Source organism: Zootermopsis nevadensis, unplaced genomic scaffold (genome assembly GCF_977971745.1).
Source record: "Zootermopsis nevadensis isolate Lab colony 2312 unplaced genomic scaffold, Znev_1.0 Znev_ptg000012l, whole genome shotgun sequence".
In the NCBI taxonomy this organism is placed as follows: Eukaryota; Metazoa; Arthropoda; class Insecta; order Blattodea; family Termopsidae; genus Zootermopsis; species Zootermopsis nevadensis.
Window position 1 is genome coordinate 1,193,455 of NW_028259144.1, and position 20,254 is coordinate 1,213,708.

General features: G+C 44.4%; 2 protein-coding genes across 6 annotated transcripts in view; one reads left to right on the forward strand and one right to left on the reverse strand.

The window, feature by feature from the left end:
• The window catches only part of LOC110833316 (uncharacterized), a 171,075-nt gene that overhangs the window by 19,745 nt on the left and 131,076 nt on the right, over window positions 1-20,254 (forward strand). The window lies entirely within an intron of this gene.
• The window catches only part of puc (dual specificity phosphatase puckered), a 59,148-nt gene continuing 40,285 nt past the window's right edge, over window positions 1,392-20,254 (reverse strand). For all 5 annotated transcript variants that reach the window (XM_022071237.2, XM_022071236.2, XM_022071234.2 and 2 more), the window contains 2 exons: window positions 13,265-13,615; window positions 1,392-3,816 (listed from right to left, as the gene is read on the reverse strand). In XM_022071237.2, coding sequence (XP_021926929.2) covers window positions 3,491-3,816; window positions 13,265-13,615 — 677 coding nt within the window. In that variant the 3' untranslated portion in view covers window positions 1,392-3,490. The remainder of the gene's footprint in view (window positions 3,817-13,264; window positions 13,616-20,254) is intronic.

A 20,254-nucleotide genomic window follows, 5' to 3' on the forward strand; every position in this document is an offset into this window, starting at 1 on the left:
ACAAACGTTTTAACGACTTGTATCTGGCATTCCTGCTTCGTGTACGAGGAGACACGAATGGTATGGAAGTCCGCGGTTCAAAACTTGGCCCCCGAGACCTGCCATCCTGATTTTTTCTGAATCCCGCGAAGCAGATGCCAGTATTAGGGACTTACGACATATAACCTGAGCTTCCTGTCCTATCCTTACTCTTTCATTGTTCTGTATCGGTATCATTGGACAGTGAGTAACATGAATTAGCGTTGTTAATTACCTGAAGAATCAGTGATGTATTTTCATGAAACGTGTTGGGACAGAGGGCAGGGCGTGAGTCACTGCAGAGGGAATGTTTGGTTCGTCGTGAAATACTGCCAGGTTTAGGGAGAAATTGGCAGGCTGCAGGACAGAACCGGCTGACTGCTTGATTCACTTCTGTTTATAGGGCATGGGCTGTGGTTATTTCTGTACAGAATCGGGATGTAAAAGTTAAGGCGAGACAGGAATCAAGAGAGCTGACGACCGGAAACTTTCTGGGTCATCTGTGACGCTCGTAAGACCATCGAGTGCGTTTAAATTGGTCCCTCTTACCACATCCGATTCAGAATAAATTTCTGAACGCGCGCAGCGCCCCTTAACAAGTTGCGGGAGATGGGAAAAACATTCAGCACGCATTGGAATCCTAAACTTGGGCACATCTGGGTGTAGAGTGGATGATAATATTAAAATGGGTCTTACGGATATGAAGATGCGAGCACTACGTCCGAGCACTCTGTGCACTGGACCAATGTCACATTCAAGGAGTGAGTCAAATGTTGGTTTGAGGATTACGTCTGAACCGGAACACGGAAGACGGCTTAATCCGTGACAGCTTAAGAATGAGAATTAAGATCAAGGCGTAGTAAGGGCAAGGATCTGAAGGCAAACAAAACTGATGAGCAGGGAAACAAATTTCGGTCTCCTCGGATTATTTCGGCTCTGACAGAAACTGCAGAAATGTTCACTCTTTTTGACGGAAAGAACGAGATTTTGGAAATAGGCAGTTTGTTGCAATATTTTTACATCACGTAACTTTGAGATCAGTCGTCATTTTAGTTGTCTTCAGAGGAAGGTTTCACGAGGTGTAACTGGATTGGAAATAATCTAATAAAAAAAAAAGACAACCGTTTTTATAATTTTCAGTGATTTTTAGTCTTCTGAAATTTTGTTCAATAATTCATTTACAAATTCTGATCTGCAAATAGAAATAAAATAAATTAAAAGGAATGTCTGACCCCTCATTTTGTGATTTCATATATTATATATATATATATATATTTCTTCTTATTCTTCTTCTTCATCATCATCTCCAAAACTTTTCAAACAAAAACTTCAATCACTTCTGGCTACCTACCAAACTAAAGAACTCAAAACTGTTCAAAATTATGTCCATGTATTTTCTTCATAATGTCTATTACAAAATAATATTCTCAGTCTAAAGGACAAAACACACACTCACAAACCATGTGCCTTTTTTAAACCCCTAAAATTAATTATATTTCAGAGAAACATACAGAAAAGTAAAACAAACACAGCCATATAACCCAGATGAACGACTAGATTCAGTACCAGAGACCACCCCATGTGTCCAATAAATGTTATCCTTGGAGGGCATTGGTAATAAAATATGTACAATATATGATAAATATTTAGAATACAATATTTTGTTATGATGGCCAAATGAAAAAAAAAAAAAAAGGAGTGATAAAATGTTACGAAGTCAATTTCACTTTTCATGGTCTGCTCTTCCGTTTTTATTTATAATACATTCACTTCTCCTTAACCGTACTGAAAAGTTAACTTCATGATCTTCACGTTCATGTCCCTGTTATCATGGCACAAACTGTCTTCGTACACTCGTGAGCGAGCGCGCCCCAAAACACACAAACAGTCGAAGGCCGACATCCGTGGCCAAACTGTGAATCATTTCTGACTTTACTCCTTGGTCTGAGTGCAGATTTAGACAATATCAGCAACAAGTCTCATGTTTTAAAAATTAGAAATAAAACAAGTATTTTTTTTTACAAAAAAAAAAAAATTATTTTCTATATAATGCTGCAAGCTAGGTCCCTCAGAGGTCGAACTTCAAAACCTATTCCATCTAAACGAAACACATGTACATACGTTTTCAGTATCGGATTAAATTAATATTTAGGCCAAATGTGTTTTGTAACATTTAAATACATATCCCTAATATCAGGTATGAACGTTGTAACGTGATCAAATATGGTTTCCTTCGTTATTTTTTTTTCAAAACGCTGACATTTATGTAGAAAATGTAATTTAAAGTTTTCCAGACTTCCCCTGTGCCAAAGTTTTTTTTCTTAAATGGAGCATTAATAAGATTTATGTTCCCGTAGTTGGTCAGAGCTACGCTTTGGCACATTGCAGACGTGGCATCTGAAAACCCTGCAACGCCAAACGTCGTCAGTCGATACAAAAAATCCACTTACATACTCAACAGAAAAGGCACATACTGCATTTATGTCTTAGGCCTATACGTAATATATGTATAAAAGGTGTTATTTTGATTAATTCATCTTATAGCCGTGGTGGATATGTGTGTCCCTCGAACTTCTCTTGCCTCACGCGAAATAAATAAAATGAACCCGTAGATATAAACATTCACGACTCTTCAAAAAACTTCCGTACATACTTAATCCTCCATCGTCATCTGTTTACAGGGGGGGTGGGGGGGGGTGTGTGTGACAAATTTCGATCAAAAGTTTTCATCCCTTATATGTACACATATCCATCCAGTTTCATACACTTAACAATCAAATCGGGAGAAAAAAACATTGCATTAAAGAGGCATCCAGTTCTTTCCAACTTTTGGCTTACGGCATGACAGACTGTCCTTATATGACATCGATTCAAATTACAGCCTTCCTACCAATGCCATTAGATGTCATATAAGTAGGAACAGATTTCGGGAACTGTCGAAGATCTTACATTTTTTCCCTCGTCTATCTACTGCCACATGGGAGACCATATTAAAACAAAACTCTGTCTCCTGACGCAACGAACTTTCATATCACATCTATTACTTTCTTCTGAGGGCTTCAGATGAGAATGTTCCTTCTGTTAGCAAGAGCTCTCCACACAGTTCTTCAAATGGACAAACTTCTTGTCTAATGACAACTGTGTATTTCCGCTGCAATTCTGAAAATCTGTTCCTGATCTTGTGTTTAGTTTTGCCAAGCGATGAAGAGTTCGATCTACGGCCAAGTTTTAAAATCCGTAATTTGGGTACGTCCTTCCGGAAGGCTGCCTGCCATGCCAGAAGTGTCACCAAGATGCTCATGCCGGATTTCTTCAAGGCACGCGTAGGAACTCAGTGCTTCCAAGCAATAAACCCACTGAGGCACGGATCCTGTGTGGATTACAATCATCATATCATCATCATCATCATCACCAAGTTCGAGGAGCAACCTTCCTCGACAGACTAGCGGGCGCCACGTCGGACTAGCTGTAATTATACACTGCAGCCTGAGGAGACCTCCTCGTTGGACTGATGAGTCCAGCGACACTGATGACATGCGGGCTTGCAGTCCGCCGCGGGGTCCGAGGGGTTACCTAACGTGCCAGCCGTGGCCCGCAGTCCCTGTTCCAACTCCAGCAGCTGGCCCATGAAGTTGAGGTTCGGAGATATGATAGGCCGCGCGTTCTTCACAAGCTTATATGCCTCGACCATGGTCAGAAGCTTGTGTTTCATGATGTACGCGATGGCGATAGTTGCTGACCGGGAGACTCCGGCCTGGCAGTGCACCAACACGCTTGCGCCACTGTTCCGCGCCTCCTCTGAAACAAAAGTGAGTTTATGGTCATAAAACATGTTCCTGCTCACTCCAAGCCTTCGATGACACCACCCATCTCAAAGAGAAGGATGCTGTGACGTTGCTTCCGTACCATTATGCTTATGGGCTGGCCGAGGAAATTAGTACTGAACATTAATATTGGATCATCATCATACCAAGACGAAGGACGGGCGATAATTTTAAAGGAATTGAGGATGCAACGTAGCCATTACACAGGATAGTATCCAGAGGCGGGGCTCTACACTTAGTGTTTCGGAGGAATATACCACTTCCATGTTCAAGGCGTTACTAGACAAAATACCATCATCGATGGGCGGCTACCCCTTCACCGTCGCGAGAACATCGAAGTCCTTCCCTTGCATTTATTAATGTTCCAAATGGGCGACAACGGATAACCAGTACGTAAGATCTCACCCTCGGTCGAATTTCTTGTGTCTCGTCTGTTCATGAAGTGTGAAAATAAGCGACCATGATGCAACGCGACCTTCCTTCTGCCCTCTGCTAAGCGATATCCATGAATCTGAATAGTTTTAATCTGTGCTGGAACAGTGGGCCGACTGACTCCCCCCAGGATCTGCAATGACTTCATTAGTAATTGGGCAAGGCCGTGGTCTAGGCAACACGGAGTTTTCCTCCGTGGCATCCCAACAATTACTCCATTCACACACAGAAGAAGGCAATGGCAAACCACTTCTGGATCATCTGCCAAGAACGTATATGAACAGGTCCCAGTCCGAGAAAAGGATGGAAGGATCCTGTTCATATGGACCTGTCGTCAGACAGAACACTAATAATAATAAAAATAATAAAATATGAGAGGAGGCCGACATTTGACGTCAAATCTAAACAATGTCATGCATCAGTAAAACCAGAACGAATTTTTTTTTTTTACCTTTCACTGTTGAAACTGCGCGCAAAGTTTAATTAAAATAAACAGGAGGTGAACGAATTCTGGAAGTATTTCGGAAATTTTGGTGAATAATCATTTCCGTGGTAACAAGGTGGGCGGGGGAGGCTATTTTCATATTTCAGCGTGAATTTAACTCTCGTGTACTCTGTTCACAAAGACTGGATTTTTAGACTTCTATATTCGGCAGGAAACATTAAAAAAAAAAAAAGGCAGGCGTCCTTTGAAAGGCGAAGTGAGAGTGAGACAAAGGGAGTAGGCAGAAAAGATATCGACCCCTGCAGTCGACTTGCCTGGAGTGCGTGAGTCATCGCTGAAACATCCAACCAGACACATTCCGATACGGACTGCAGTGTGGGAGGGGTGGCGTTCCAGTTTAAAAGGGTGCTACAGGGGGACTCTATCTCGGCGTGATTTAAAAAAAAAACATTTTAAACTATATATAAAACCAGAGAGTCTTTCATCAACTATATATAAAAGAGCTCTGAACATACAATAATACCAGCACATCCGGGAGAGCCCCCCCAACACACGCACATGTATTATGTGAGGGCCCATTTCCATTCGGGTTTTTTTTTACCTCCGTATTTGTAAGAAAATCGAAACGAAATTTTTGCAAATCTAATTTACTTTCCTCATCTTCTGTTTGTACCGAAGAAGTGATAAGAGGTTGACGGAAATTGCTGGGACCTTCATGTAACACCTCTACGATGTCATTATATCAAAATTCGTTGTGGATTCAAACACTTATCAGAGTTAAAAGTCTTTTTTTTTTAGTACAATGAACGCAATTTTGAAGAGAATCATCACGTTATTTATTTTATTTGTAGTGTTCTGTCTGACGACAGGTCCATATGAACAGGATCCTTCCATCCTTTTCTCTTCTCGGACTGGGACCTGTTCATATACGTTCTTGGCAGATGATCCAGAAGTGGTTTGCCATTGCCTTCTTCTGTGTGTGAATGGAGTAATTGTTGGGATGCCACGGAGGAAAACTCCGTGTTGCCTAGACCACGGCCTTGCCCAACACAAGTTATAAATTCGGGCACCGCCGGGAATCGAACCCGAGACCCCAGGATTACAAGGCCAGCGTTCTAACCGCTAGACCACCGTGGTAAAATCATCACGTAGACAAGTTAAAATTTCAAACGTGGTGGGAAGCTTGTCTCAACTGCGTCCTAATTGAATTTTTTTTACCGGTTATATGCACCATGAGTCACCTTTGCCCCCATATGGAGACGCGTGATTGTCTTACAGGGAGGTTTGACTCATTCTTCACCGCAGGGGATCCACGATGCAAGAGGGATACTTGATAATTGTCAACTAATTGTTGTCTCACTTGACATGGCCATCATTGGCTTTCCTTTTAATCAACTCCGGCTGTTTTGACAGAAAGAGACGGTAAATGCGAAGACCTATAACACATCTCCATGTCCCCTTCAAACACACGACGTCTGGAGGTTATGATACGCCTCACACTCCAAAATGGACTAAAAACACGAAGAGGGCGTGTCGAATTCATTTCCTCCCCTGCAGCCTGTTTAATGGATTCAGAATTGACGTCACAACCGATATGCCAGCCACTTACACGACATTTCCTCTGGAATCTTGATGCGTAACAGTACGAACACCCCACCAAGCCTCCTCCAATACGCCAATTTGCTGGCATTCGCCAGTGGTTATAACCACAAGCTACTTTTCCCTGTCATGGCGGATTTGCTGGGTCGTTAACTCAAATCGCTCGGACGTAATGTTGGAAATATTTCGCGCTAATGTCGATAACGGGAAACAAACGCACATTTAAACAGAGTGTGCATTACTTGCTCTGTCGAACGCGATAACAGACACGTGGTGAATACAGCTGATGGATCATTAATAATGACTGTAACTTGTGATGTCTACGTCTTGTAATAGCTATTCGCATGCGCAATAATGTAGAGTAGCTAGTCTGTTTGTTTACCTACAGATGGCAGCGTCCACGGTTATCGTTTTATCCCCACGGTTTTTAAACACGAACACGAGGCGTGTACAGTGAATTTACATTGCATTAGTGACATGCGGACAATTTGAAATCGCTGCATCTCAATTTCTCATCGTGAACTGAGATACGTGGGGTCGCTATTTATTTTTCGTCATACAACGGAGATTATCTCTTCCTGTTACAATATTTCTGTATTTATTATATATTATTTAGTGTTTTGTGTGACGACAGGTCCATATGAACAGGATCCTTCCATCCTTTTCTCGGACTGGGACCTGTTCATATACGTTCTTGGCAGATGATCCAGAAGTGGTTTGCCATTGCCTTCTTCTGTGTGTGAATGGAGTAATTGTTGGGATGCCACGGAGGAAAACTCCGTGTTGCCTAGACCACGGCCTTGCCCAACACAAGTTATAAATTCGGGCACCGCCGGGAATCGAACCCGAGACCCCAGGATTACAAGGCCAGCGTTCTAACCGCTAGATCACCGTGGTTTGTATTTATTACGTCTACAAAAGTAGTAACCAGCTTGATATCTGACACAATAAGCCCGTCATTCCTTAAACATTTATGTTACTTTCATTGTGGCTTGAGGATGCTTCAAGCTAAATGAATTTTTGAAGACAAAAACTAAAAAGGTTACTCCCATGACTAAGTAGAAGACGATGTGGTTTCTGCAGTCATCGGAAAGTCTACCCTGAACCAACTTCCACGAAGCGATCGCTGCTAGAATTCCCCCAGCCCACACAACCAGAGAGGAATTCTGTTTCGGAAATCCTACTGCGAGAAGCGAGAACGGTCAGCTGACATCATCTGCGGACACTTCGATATCGCCAGGAAACAGCGGGTTGTTAACCAACAGACCCATAGGAAAAAACCAACTGCGCGTAGGACGCATACGCATTTCTTGCTACCAGAGCCCGCACAGTCCGATCAAAATCAATTGGTCTCCACGGCGCCTTCATAACCAAGCGTCACGGATACTGGCTACTGTAATAACGCTCTGCCACGAGTCCCAGGAAGAGCCTCGCTAAGAGACTGGGTAGACCCCACCAAGAATCGAACCCCTGTGCTTCAGCCCCTCTGACTAATCCATCTCGGTTTAATTCAAATTTCGCAGGCATTGGATGTCCTTACTGATCCATGGCCCTTTGGGCAACATGGCGGCAGGTGTGAGGCATAAATAGCGTCACTTTATAGAAGGCTGTGTGCAGCTGTTACCCGGTCCGATTCACAAAGGAGTCGGTCGCTCGGTCGCTGGAAGGTGAGCGGTGATGAATCATAGTTCCCATATGGAGGACAAGGTGGCTTGATTGAAACGTTAGAGGCAGCATTTGCCAACATCTGTTCAGTATTTCTCGGTTGTCAACGGCGGAAACTGACGGAAGGCAGAGCACAGACTCAAAGTCGAGTTGTGTTTTTTTCCCCCTCTTCGCCTTGTCGAAGACCAGCAGAGGACCTTGTGGGTCTCAGCATTTGGTTCAATGAAATTAAACGTGACCTGCGTTACAGGCACAGGACTCGATGTGCATTATTCTGCCTTATTGTCATTTGCGAATCGCTTACTAATACTTAACATTTCCTCACTATTACTGTTATTTCGTATGTGGCAGGCAGCACACTAGCTATCAATGTAACCTGGTTACGCAAGTCGTGAGTCACTCTCCAAAGCCGGATAACATCACGGTCTGACGGCCGCAGGGGTGTCCAGCCCACTTCCGGACGCTCACCTAACATCGTAGTGAAGAAATCCATCACCCTCACAAAAAAAAATGCGTTGGTGTACTTATGCACCTCGCCCCACCCTGCCACAGCGTCTGTTAACATCACCCACGTATTGCAAAACAGAGTCTTAGTTGTACCATTTATCCACGCTGTCCAAATTTATTTATTTATTTAGTGTTCTGTCTGACGACAGGTCCATATGAACACGAGCCTTCCATCCTTTTCTCGGACTGGGACCTGTTCATATACGTTCTTGGCAGATGATCCAGAAGTGGTTTGCCATTGCCTTCTTCTGTGTGTGAATGGAGTAATTGTTGGGATGCCACGGAGGAAAACTCCGTGTTGCCTAGACCACGGCCTTGCCCAACACAAGTTATAAATTCGGGCACCGTCGGGAATCGAACCCGAGATCCCAGGATTACAAGGCCAGCGGTCTAACCGCTGTCCAAATACACAAGAAAAATAAGGTGCAATGATAGTGACTGATAATGAATATTCAGGGATTTGTGCAGAAGCGGTCGTCGACCAATTTGAAGGCGCTACGACCATAGACATCATGCACGCCCAAATATTCCCCTCGGCCCAATCATCGCTCAATGTGACGCGCCACAGAAGTCCTCACGCCGCCAGACACGTAGCACTTTCAAAGATGTTGCAGGCCTTGCGAGAGGAGGATGTGCACAGCAGGAAATGGGGGTTCATGCGCCCTCTCATGTACACCCCTGTGACTGGGCACCGACCCTGCGCAACCGACAGAGGAAAACAATTGCAGTGATGAGTAATGTATGACTCAAAACCGTGAATTGAAAACAACTCTCAAGGCTGGACGGGGGTCCCCTCTGGTTGCGCCCTCACAACCCGGAAGTCCAACCATCATAAAAAAAGAGAAACATGCTGCTGGTAGCCAACCAACCCGGACGAGTGTCGTAATGGCCGTGGCCTACTTTAAGGCATTATGACATTAATGGCAGCTATCACAGTGATTAGATTCGCTTCATTCAAATTACTTGCTGCTTAGAAAAAGGCTGTCCTCCGGGTTGTAGCGCCGTGTAGAGTGGTTTAAGTTTACCAACGTTTGAAAAGTATTTCCTGTCTCATGGCCAGGGACCGGTAGCTGGATCTTGTGAACACGGTGATGAACATTCTGATTCGGCACAAGGCACAGATTTCTTAATGAGTTGATCGAATCTTTGCTTCTAAAAGGCTCCGCTCCGTGGAGTCGTGTGGAATTATAGATGTACGAGCAGGTAGAAGTTTCTTTGTATAAACTCACCGGGTCTGACAGTTTCAAGTTTCAATGATGGAAGCTTGAGAAAGCTGATGTTGAATCAACAGATGGCCCTACGTTTAGCAGCATATGGGAACGAAGTTGGCACACCTGTCGTCCGTCGGGAAATCTCATCATTGTTGGTACAACACGTTGGGGAGGAGATTAACAAGCCCCACGAACAACTGAGAAGTATCTGGTCACACCCCGGGAAATTCTGATCACAGGCTTCAAAATGTCGATTTGTACACACCAATGTTGTTGTATCATTCAACAGAAACACCAACCACCCCAGGGATTTTTTTTTTGACAGCGGGAATTTTGGGCTAGCCAGTTCTAACAATTACTGTCGTTGTCCCTGGACCCGATGCGGGACAAAAATTACCTCCCAGATCATTATCTGTTCACTGATGTCACTCCGTTCGAACTTGCTGCAGTCGAAAGACGACGACCCAGACAAGAATCTGCGAAACGTTTTGCTTTACTCCCAAGTCGGTCTGTAGCAGAGGCAATCTAATTTACCGGCATTCCAGAGATGAAATCTACAGGAAGCTTGGCATCTCGGACCACACAACAAGGCGGAAATGGGAAGAGAGATAGGATAGGGTATCAGACTACCAATAGTGGGAAAACTACGGCAAGACCCAGGAAGAGGAAGGGGGAGACCGGGGACGATAGGGTAGCAATCTCAATGGAACTGTTGGCGGCCCCCCCCCTCCTCCCCGCCGAAGCCGGGGTAAACTGTGACAGTTCATTCATGGGATTCAACCCACACCCTGGCTCCACACAGAGGATGTGTGCCCGAGTGACTCACACTGAACTACCCGAATTATTGTTACGATCTCTTTGTTGTTGCCGTGGAAACGCATCCCACATCCAATAATACAGCGCGCGCGTGACAAATGACGAGCGTTTTCTGACAGCTGCATCACATTCATTCATAATCTCATGCAGGCATTGTAAGAAGTGGCATTTCACGTTCGCAGTTCTCGTAATCTGTTTGCAACTCGACGAAGGACCGCGGGAAAGGTAACGAAAGATTAATGTGGCGATGAAAAAATGAATAGAAAACAGGACTATGAGACTAATCAGGGATCAACTGCCATCTGGTACGCGATGTAAGCAAAGCACAAACGTTTATAAAGCTTATTACTGCTCCCCCGGCCCTAAAGTTACGTATTCTCTGATCTGCAGTTTTCGTAGCTTTAAACCAAAGCTTGGGGGTGCAGCTTAAGTCTGAAACACGAGGAACCTTATCTTGTGACGCCTTGCTTAGCGTCTTGAAACTTAAAACTACCCACAACCGACAGGCAGACCCTTTCTCGAGGGTCCCAGTTTCTAGAAAAATCTGGGCTTGTTTATGAAGCCTTCGAACCGCTGTGTGGGGGGGGGAGGAAACCCTCTTCCATTAACCGGAAGACGTAAACAGAGAAGGCCATGTGGTGCACCGGAAGTGGTGCTGTATCAGCCCGATGTTATCGACTACCCTCAAACCTAGGGATTCCGGAAGTCTGAGGCGGCCGGGTCAGCGCATGGAATTTGTTCATTCAAATTGGGACTGGGGAAAGAATTCACATCCTCCGGAAGTTTTCCGTGATAGTTTCCTCACGGAACGGACCAATCAACAGTTCCCACCCCCCCACCTCTGCTGTATTCGTCACTAACCCCCATAGAAAACAAGATATGGACCATAATGAGTGAAAATAAAAATTGCCTGTTGGGGCGGGTTTGCGTCTTAAAACATTCTAAAAATATCGTAATTATTGTAGCATAACGGGAGTTTAACTATGAATAAACTCGGCCTCAGGGCATTGTCCCAAGCCATTATCACGATATCGGCCCCTAAACATATTAAGTCCACCCTCTGAAGGAATCTACTCCATGATGATGGCTCTTCGCCTTGTTATAAAGCAAGCAGGAATAAAAAGGAAACAAGGGTTGGAATCCCCAAGTGATTATGACCAATCCGAATTAGAAAGAAATACGGGTCCAGATCGCGACACAATTATTACCAAACGACGAGAAGATTCGCGTGGAAAACAGGGAGTAGTCTAAATCGAAGGCTTTTTAACGGCAATCATCTCAGAATGACAGCTGACGGTCACCAAAGTGAATTAGGATTCCGTCGCTATGTTCTGTCGCAGTTAGAGGCAAATGACATCACGCTGAAACACAGAGCAGTGACGCCGATATGGCCACCCCCTCGTCTGCATTCAGTACGACCGGAAACCGACCTACAGCCAGCGAACACGTGACACCTGTTATTGAGGTCAAAACTCGCGGGGTCTGGAATGAGGAAATGGCATTGTTTGGTAAACAGTTGCCGGAGTTGGCAGATAAATTTGGAAAGTTTTTACAACGCTTATCTGTCCACAAGGCCCCCCCACATCAGTGACTCAGAACTATCCTGTATTCTCGTCTCACATCTTATGACTGTTTTACGACGACAATGATTCGGAGTAAACAGCTGTGTCAATGGATTAATTACAGTGAATATATATGACGTGTCCTGCGAAGTCTCGCTGAGATTTTCCTGGGGGAAGAAACCCACTGTGTCCTGTGTCCAGGTAGTGCCCTGAAGGGAAAGGTTATTTTAACCGTCTTCAACGTTCTACCACGTAATGCTGTCTGAATCCGATCTAAAGCCTCGTCTCGTCCCCCAAACAAGGCAGTTTCTCCCGTTAAGTCAGTCGCATGTGACTCATTACGCACTTCTCATTAAATTCTGATTAGCAACCACGTCTCCATGGCGACCGGCATTTACGAGGAATTACAAAGGCGATTCTTATCTCTCAGATCTGACACAGTTTCTAATACAAACTATCCACTGCCTTTGTAAGAATAGTCGCTCACCTGGCCCGCCTTTTATGGGACCCGAAGGTTCATTACTGTAATCGCAAGAGTCCGCCACTGTCCCCCACCCTGAGCCACCAAAATGTAGCTCACATCTGCGATTTAAATTGTAAAAATAACTATTGAATAATTCTCGATTGTTAATTTGTTTTCTTATGGTTTAACAAAGGCGTTCTCCGAACGTGAAATATCGTGGGGGGGGGGGCAGTGACCCATGATAAGATCTAAGTAGAAAATGTTTAAAGTAATCGTTTAAAGACAAGAAAAATACGTCGTAGTACAAAGCTATATCAATACATCTTTCATGCGTTGAGGAGGAATGAATTTGAAGACAGCTGTCTTATGGGTTGTGGCGCAACCCCGATGATGGAGGCAGCAAGGGCCTCTGCATACACGGCGCTACAACCCAGGAGACAGCCGTCTTCATACTCATCGCCGTGAGAACCTTAAGTCCTACTTAGGAAGGAGTTTATCCAAGACATTTCAAAATGTTAGCCAGTTACTGGTCCGTATCTAGGTCTTCCAAGTCGTCTCTTTCCCTCAAGTTCTCTTTCCGAAATTCTGTGTGCATCTCATCATTTCTCACATTCGTGCCACGTGCTCCACATTACTGGAATTTTTACCATTCTCTCGACGTTAAGATCCAAATATTTTCCTCAGTACCCCAAGTCTTACAGTATCTGGCTGCTATCACTCACCTATGAAATCGAAGGCCTCTTCAAAGTACTGTTTGAGGTTTTGGTGCCCGGAGTCTGAGGCTGGCAGTTGCTTGTACGTGATTCCGCACGCCTCGTGGTATCCGGGCAGGTGGGAGGTCACGTTGAGAACTCGGGTCACGCCAAGTGACCTGAGCGCGTTGAGGTCCGCCGCGTCGTGCTGGTTGCCTAGGTACAAGAAGGGTAGGACTCGCGAGGCGGGATGAGAGTCGATGTCTGGCGTCACGACGCAGTCGCTGGGACTCGGACAAGACAGGAGAGGGCGCCCACTGGGAGGCAAAAGCGTGTCCTCGCAGAACTCTCTGTGACGCCTGTGGAACTCCTTGTGCCCACCTGCGAAGACACGAGAACAAAATTCAAGCTACAGCGAGTGGATGCTTAGGCATTCGTCATTTTGAGGCAAACACCCCCCCCCCCCCACAAAGTATGGATTAAACTGGTTCAGATGCGACTTTTGTGTGAACACGGCAATGGACCACCAGTAATCATTTCCTGGGGTGGGGATTTATAGATTAGCCACGAAACCTATCTCCAGAAGGCCTCTGCTCAGAGGCTCAGATGACGCGAGTCATCCCTAAACTGCGTCACCGCGAGCGATTTGCGTGACCTAATGTGTCGTTACTACGTAAACGGACGTGCAAGAAATATGCACACTACATACTCGTAAATATGTATTAGGAATATCACTTGCCACACGTCAGTAACTCTGATGACGCGGCCTGTTGGCCCTTTTCGTGGGGGGGGGGGGGGTGTGTCCTGCTGCTCTTCAATACGGGATCCACACATAATGAGTACATAATATTTAAACGTGACTGCAAAACAGGACGACAAAATTTAAATCAACTAATCTGACGTCCCTGGTTTGCATTTAAAATGCTGTGGACACGAATATTTGACGTCATACACTGCTTCTAATTATTCAGGAGGACAATGCATAGCACCCAAGTGTTCGGAGAGAAAAATAATTATATTAAAAGAAACGAGCATACATAACGACGAATACAGAATCTGAGTCTAGAAATTATTTTAAAAAATTCGACTTTCTGCAACTGCGCTCCTTTACCTAGCTCCGGACACTTAAGGCTTTGACCGGGATGTTCTTTTGTTAAATCTTATGTGGTACCGCCTGATTCGACTTCTAATGGTTAAGTGAAGTGTTTTCTTCGCGGTACGGTCTGGATTCGTAAATATTATGAAGACGAGCTTCGGCTTCAAAGGGTTAACCAGCTGATTTTCGTAATGGTGAGGTGTAATGTTTTCTTCGCGGTACGGACTGAATTCTTACGTAATATTTAGACGATCTTCGGCTTCGAAGGGTTAAATAACACCACAGTGGAAACTTAGGTCGCAGATAAGAATGAAATTTGAACTTAATTAATATATCTGTTTCTCTAAAAGACAAGTTTTAAACGTGAAATAGTTTAATTTACAAACGTAATACTCTTACATAATTATTTAGCATAAAATGAACACAGATGAAGAAAATCTTACCCCACGTTGGCGTCGGTAACGGTATCAACCGCAGAACGAGGCAGGGGGCGTCCTTTTTCATAGTTCGTATTTCTGGAACAGGCGCCAATTCACGGCAGCGCTAGGGTAAATCACCCTCACAACTGAGCGGTGGAACACAAACTAAAGCACCCTGCCTGCCAGCAGCCAGCTCAGCACAAGCAACAGATGTTACACGACTCTATGATTCATCACCACAAACCACGATCCAATGCTGCCACAACAGACAGACTGAGAGATCGAGAAATCTACAAAACTGGCTTGTAATAATAAGAAAGTCACACGACCTTGCGCCAGGGATTAAAAGGCGAAACTATGATCGCTGAAGTTGGTGATTCAACCGCGTTCAAGCTTCGTTTCACCACTCAACAACTGATAAAAGTTTTATCAACCGTATAGATTATTTCCGCAGATTAGAACCTGTTAGTCACGGCTACCGAAGGCGAAATATTTTGTTCGCAAATATCTTAAAAAAAATTAATTACGAACTGTTTATAAATGCTATTAGACATTTATCTTGTAGCGAAAACCAGAAAATTCACGAAGCACTGTTCGTAAACGGAATTGCTTAAAACAATGAGCGGAGTCCCCTCTTTCGGTCCGCGGAACACAAATATCTCGAGGCACTTTCTAGCTGCAAGTAGTCGTACGGACACATCCGTTGGGTGTAGACCCAGGCTGGCAACGTGCCACTCCTAAAGACCACAGAAACAAAACACACGCGGTATCCGTCTTGTGCTGGTAGTGGCGGGTAAGAAATTATTTCTGTTGTTCTCTTTTGACGTTTGATTTAAAACTGTTCCCTCTTTCGGACTGAAACTACGTCTATCGAGACCTATCGCCTGTGACGTCAGAAGCTACGACTTTCAGTAAGCAATACAGTAAAAAGTTGTAATGCCTCCTTCAGGGTCGCAAACCACAGAATGGCGCACACAGCTGCTGGCCGTGAAGAACATCGCGCACTTCGTGACTCACACAACCGGAATGACGTCTATTGTCGGGGAATTATTATTATTATTCCGTAATATTCCTTACAACTGGATGACGCAGGCAGGGGGAAAATGTGCGCAAATTTTTCTGTGTTCCACTTCGATGACTAATCATGTTTCCCGTGGTCTCGGATTCGACGCCTGAGGGCCCACGCGTTCAGAAGGAAAAGATAATGAAATTGGTCCCCAATGACGACTAAAAACAGCTGAATATCACGCCCGGAACGGGATCCACCTGCCACACTTTCGAATCCTGAGTTTTATTTTTTATTTGTAGTGTTTTGTCTGACGACAGGTCCATATGAACAGGATCCTTCCATCCTTTTCTCGGACTGGGACCTGTTCATATACGTTCTTGGCAGATGATCCAGAAGTGGTTTGCCATTGCCTTCTTCTGTGTGTGAATGGAGAAACCGGGGAAGCCCCCGGAGGAAAACTCCGTGTTGCCTAGACCACGTCCTTGCCCAACACAAGTTATAAATTCGGGCACCGCCGGGAATCGAACCCGAGACCCCCAGGATTACAAGGCTAGTGTTCTGACCGCTAGACCACCGTGGAATCCTGAGTATCAATCTGAAATAATTCCCTTGGTCCTCTGAAGTGCGCTACTTGAACAGGTCGATTCATAAGGCCCCTTTTTTGAAAATACGGGAAAATGTGTCGTGCATTACATTTTATGGTCCTCTGGAGAAGACGGAATGAGTTCATGTTTAGCGAATTCATTTCCGTGCTTCGCGTCAAAACAAACGATTTATTGTAGCCATGGAAACTGACATCACCGACTGGCGCCAAAGTTTCGTTTCCGTGGAAACAGCAAATGTAAGGAGTTCCCTTGTGTGTACATGAAAGGAAAGCATTGTGAGCTTCAGATATTTATTATCTTTGTTTACTTCTTTCGGGATCCCTTTTTTATCTCCCTCCGTCGTGAGCCAAATATCGTGAAGGAACACACAACTTCATGTGTGTAACGATGAATAAGAAAGATAGAGCAGGTTTAGTCATCCGGAATATTGACCTCACTCAGTACACCGGAGGCTTCCTTGCGTGAAGACATCTCAAAGTTTAATGCCAGCCTCCGTCTTTAGAGCGGCCTTACACCTAAAATTCCAGATCCTATTTCTTCATGAACTTTCATATTACATACATCACGGACGCAGTGTCGGCGTTTTTAACACTAGAATTTCTTAAACAAGAGTTCTAACCTGCGATTGGGTCTCCCAAGTATCTGTTCGCTTGTTTTCCCCACGTAAAATTTTGTATTCATTCCTTCATGGGTAGAGAGAGAGAGAGAGAGAGAGAGAGAGAGAGACACGTCAAAATGTGGAACTGGCTGACAACCAGTCGATAGTTTAGGTTAGGAGGCTGCAATTACGAGAAATTTCGTCTGAACATCATCAGGAAATCACCGATGGACAATGGGGAAGCCCACGAGAAGGGATGACGTCAATTTTTACGATCTTCCAGACAGTCATTTGTTCCCGGTAAGCAACAAGTGGCGCGGAGATGCCATCACCATAGCAACCTTGAATGACTCGACGCACACACGAGGAATGTGTGTTCCTCTCATACGAACATATACTCATGAGAAAAAGTCGCCAATTACGGAAGCTGCACGGAATTAGCACTGCGGGGCCAAGTTTAGACAGCAGAGACCACAGGAATGAATCGGCGCTGGAACGCGCGTCGAGAGGGAGTTCTTGGTATATCGGCTCATCAAGTCGGTCTTTGTTCCTAAACCAGACATGGGCATGACCAAGAAAGGTCTATAACGATGCGGGGAAAACGTAAGTCATTCCTGGATCGTTTAGACCGGACGTCAAGGACCGGTGGTCGTTCCTGTATCGTCCTGGGTTCAAATCTCGGCCCCGGAGGCCAACTATTCTGGCAATTTTCACGATTTTACTCAGTCCCTCCTGTTAAACGCTGCCAGTTCCTTCTGCAGTCTTTCCATTTCTCATTTTTCACCAATCACCATATCATACAACGCTAGTACGCCCAACCTGAGCAACTTACAACTGTTGTTAAAGCACGACATTCAACACTTAACCAGTTTGATCTGAGAAATGTGTTTTCTTTGCGGTACGGACTGTTTTTTTGCTAAATACTGCTCAAACGAGCTTCGGCTTCGAAATCCTCGGTACGTTGTTCTTGGAATTTATATTTGTAGTTGTTGTTACCTCTTGATTTAAATAATACCTCCGACGTTTCGGTACCGCAATTATTTATACAGGATTCATGAGCAAGAACTTTCAAGATTTATAGCTATTAAACTACCTGCCCCCAAACACGCTTATATAATGTAGTTAAACCCTTCTTGCAGTAGCCCCTCCGAACACACAAGGTATGTCATAGCTACCCGGCTCATTGAAATCTAATACACGGAATATTTACTGGAGTAATGTTACTTCATCTCTGATGTATCATAAGTGTATCTTTTGACGATTCGTCAGCGGGAAAATATTCCAACCGGGAAGAGATAACGAAGGAGTCCCGAGTACAAACAGATTGCATGAGAAAACAGTGAATGTGATTACTCATCATACGCTGCCACACCCCCGGGCACCAGGGGCCCCCCTTGGCCGATGTCATCACATAGGCGGGACAGATTCTGCGTCCGAGAAGAGACCTCTGGTTCAAGATACGGACCGGTAGCGGGCTTTTGTGAACATGGTAATGAACTTTCGATGCTGTTAGGTTCCCAAGGACCCCTCTCCGTGTGTCAGTTAACCAGGGCTTCTACTAATTACTCCTTTCCACGAAACGGTTTACCGGGTAGTTCTTACAAGATGACCTCATATGGACCAGGTTGATGTTCGTAGTCCAGGTCTAGTTGCTGGGTATCTATGGCTTGATTCACTAACCTCAACAACTGAATCACTGGAAATAAACACTTGAATCACACGTCCTGATTCATACGGTCAGAGAGACAGAGAGGCCCCCATCGTGTGTAATTAATTAGTCAACGCTACTTGTGAGCAATCGCGCTAAACGGAATGGCTCCCGTTGAAATTATTCTCGACACGTTAACCAACTCTCTGCCAGCTAACACGAAGGTTCAACACCAAAGACACTATCCTGAGCCAGTTTAATCTTGTATGTGCTTCTCGGATACCTATATTTTGGTCTCTGGAGTAGCATGCAGACCTCAGCATAACAGGCGAATTTTACGCGAGGACATGAAAAAATAAAATACGCTTATGGCGTCAATGCAGTTGAAGGTTTTGAACATGGCCAAATCACGTTGCTAATGAAAATAATTAAAACAGATAAGACAAAAGCCCAATGCTGTATAGTGCGAGCGACGGAAATATCAATTTGCTTGTTAAGGTGATATGAAATTAAACCTCAGTCTTGTCTGATGAATCACGTGAGAGCGTATGAAAAACTGCAGCATTGTCTGGATTCGATTACACGCGAAAGTGCTCGCCTGTTGTTTGACGTTCGGAATTTCACGCATTACTTGCGTGGATGCAAGTGACCTTTCAGGTGCGTGGAAGCACGCCTTTGCCAGAGGAACGAGTAAAAAAAGTAGTACCAATTTAACAGCATGATTCACTGCGCTGGAATGACGCAGGTCGTCGGGAGACGTGTTAAAATTTAGAAAAGCAATATATTTGTCAGCGTCTCTTAGCAACAAACCGATAAGTTGGCACCATGCTGCCATCTAGTTTTAGTGCCCTGGCAAGGCGAATTCGCCTATAAATCACAATGAAATATTACGTTCCTACCACAATGAAAACATACCTTATCTTCATTATTAAGAGCAATTATTCTATGAACCAACAGCATTCTGCCTTGTCGGCGAAATATTTTATTATCCACAGCTGTAGCCAATGGGCCTTCAATTAGATTTTTAACGAAATTTCGGAAGATTCGTTCACTGATCAAATGAATATTAGTAACAAATTAAAGTTATTACGAGAGCTTACTCTACAGAAGTCTGTTTGCGGTATTTTTTTTAGAGCTGAATTGTTTGCCAGCAAAGATTCTGTGGTTAAAATTACGTACTCCTTATGTATGATTTTCATCTGACTCCTAATAACAAAAGTCTTGTGGGTTTAAACCGGTAGTTCACCGACAAAAATCGTTTAATTCGAATGTTAACATTATTCATGCTGGCCTCCGGGCTTCTCCATGAGGCCAGCGCGGGTAAGTGACCGTCCCTGGTCTGACGGCGACCTCTAGCTTCGCCTGATCGACTCGCAGCCTTCACAAGATACCACTTTCATCCACAAGGCCTTGTGTGACTCATACGTTCAACAGCTGCTTTCTCTTCCAGAAGCAGAAGGGAAAAAAAAAAAAATCCTTTTCTTAACAAAGACTCTTCGAATTCCACAGCAGGGAAAGAGAGGTGGGAGTTTTTCGTGGTCCATTATAAGAATCGGTAGTTGTTCTACCGAACACTATCATTAACCAATTAAAAATGCTAATGACTATCTACATCGTGCACAGTCTTTCGCATGTGGAAAAAACG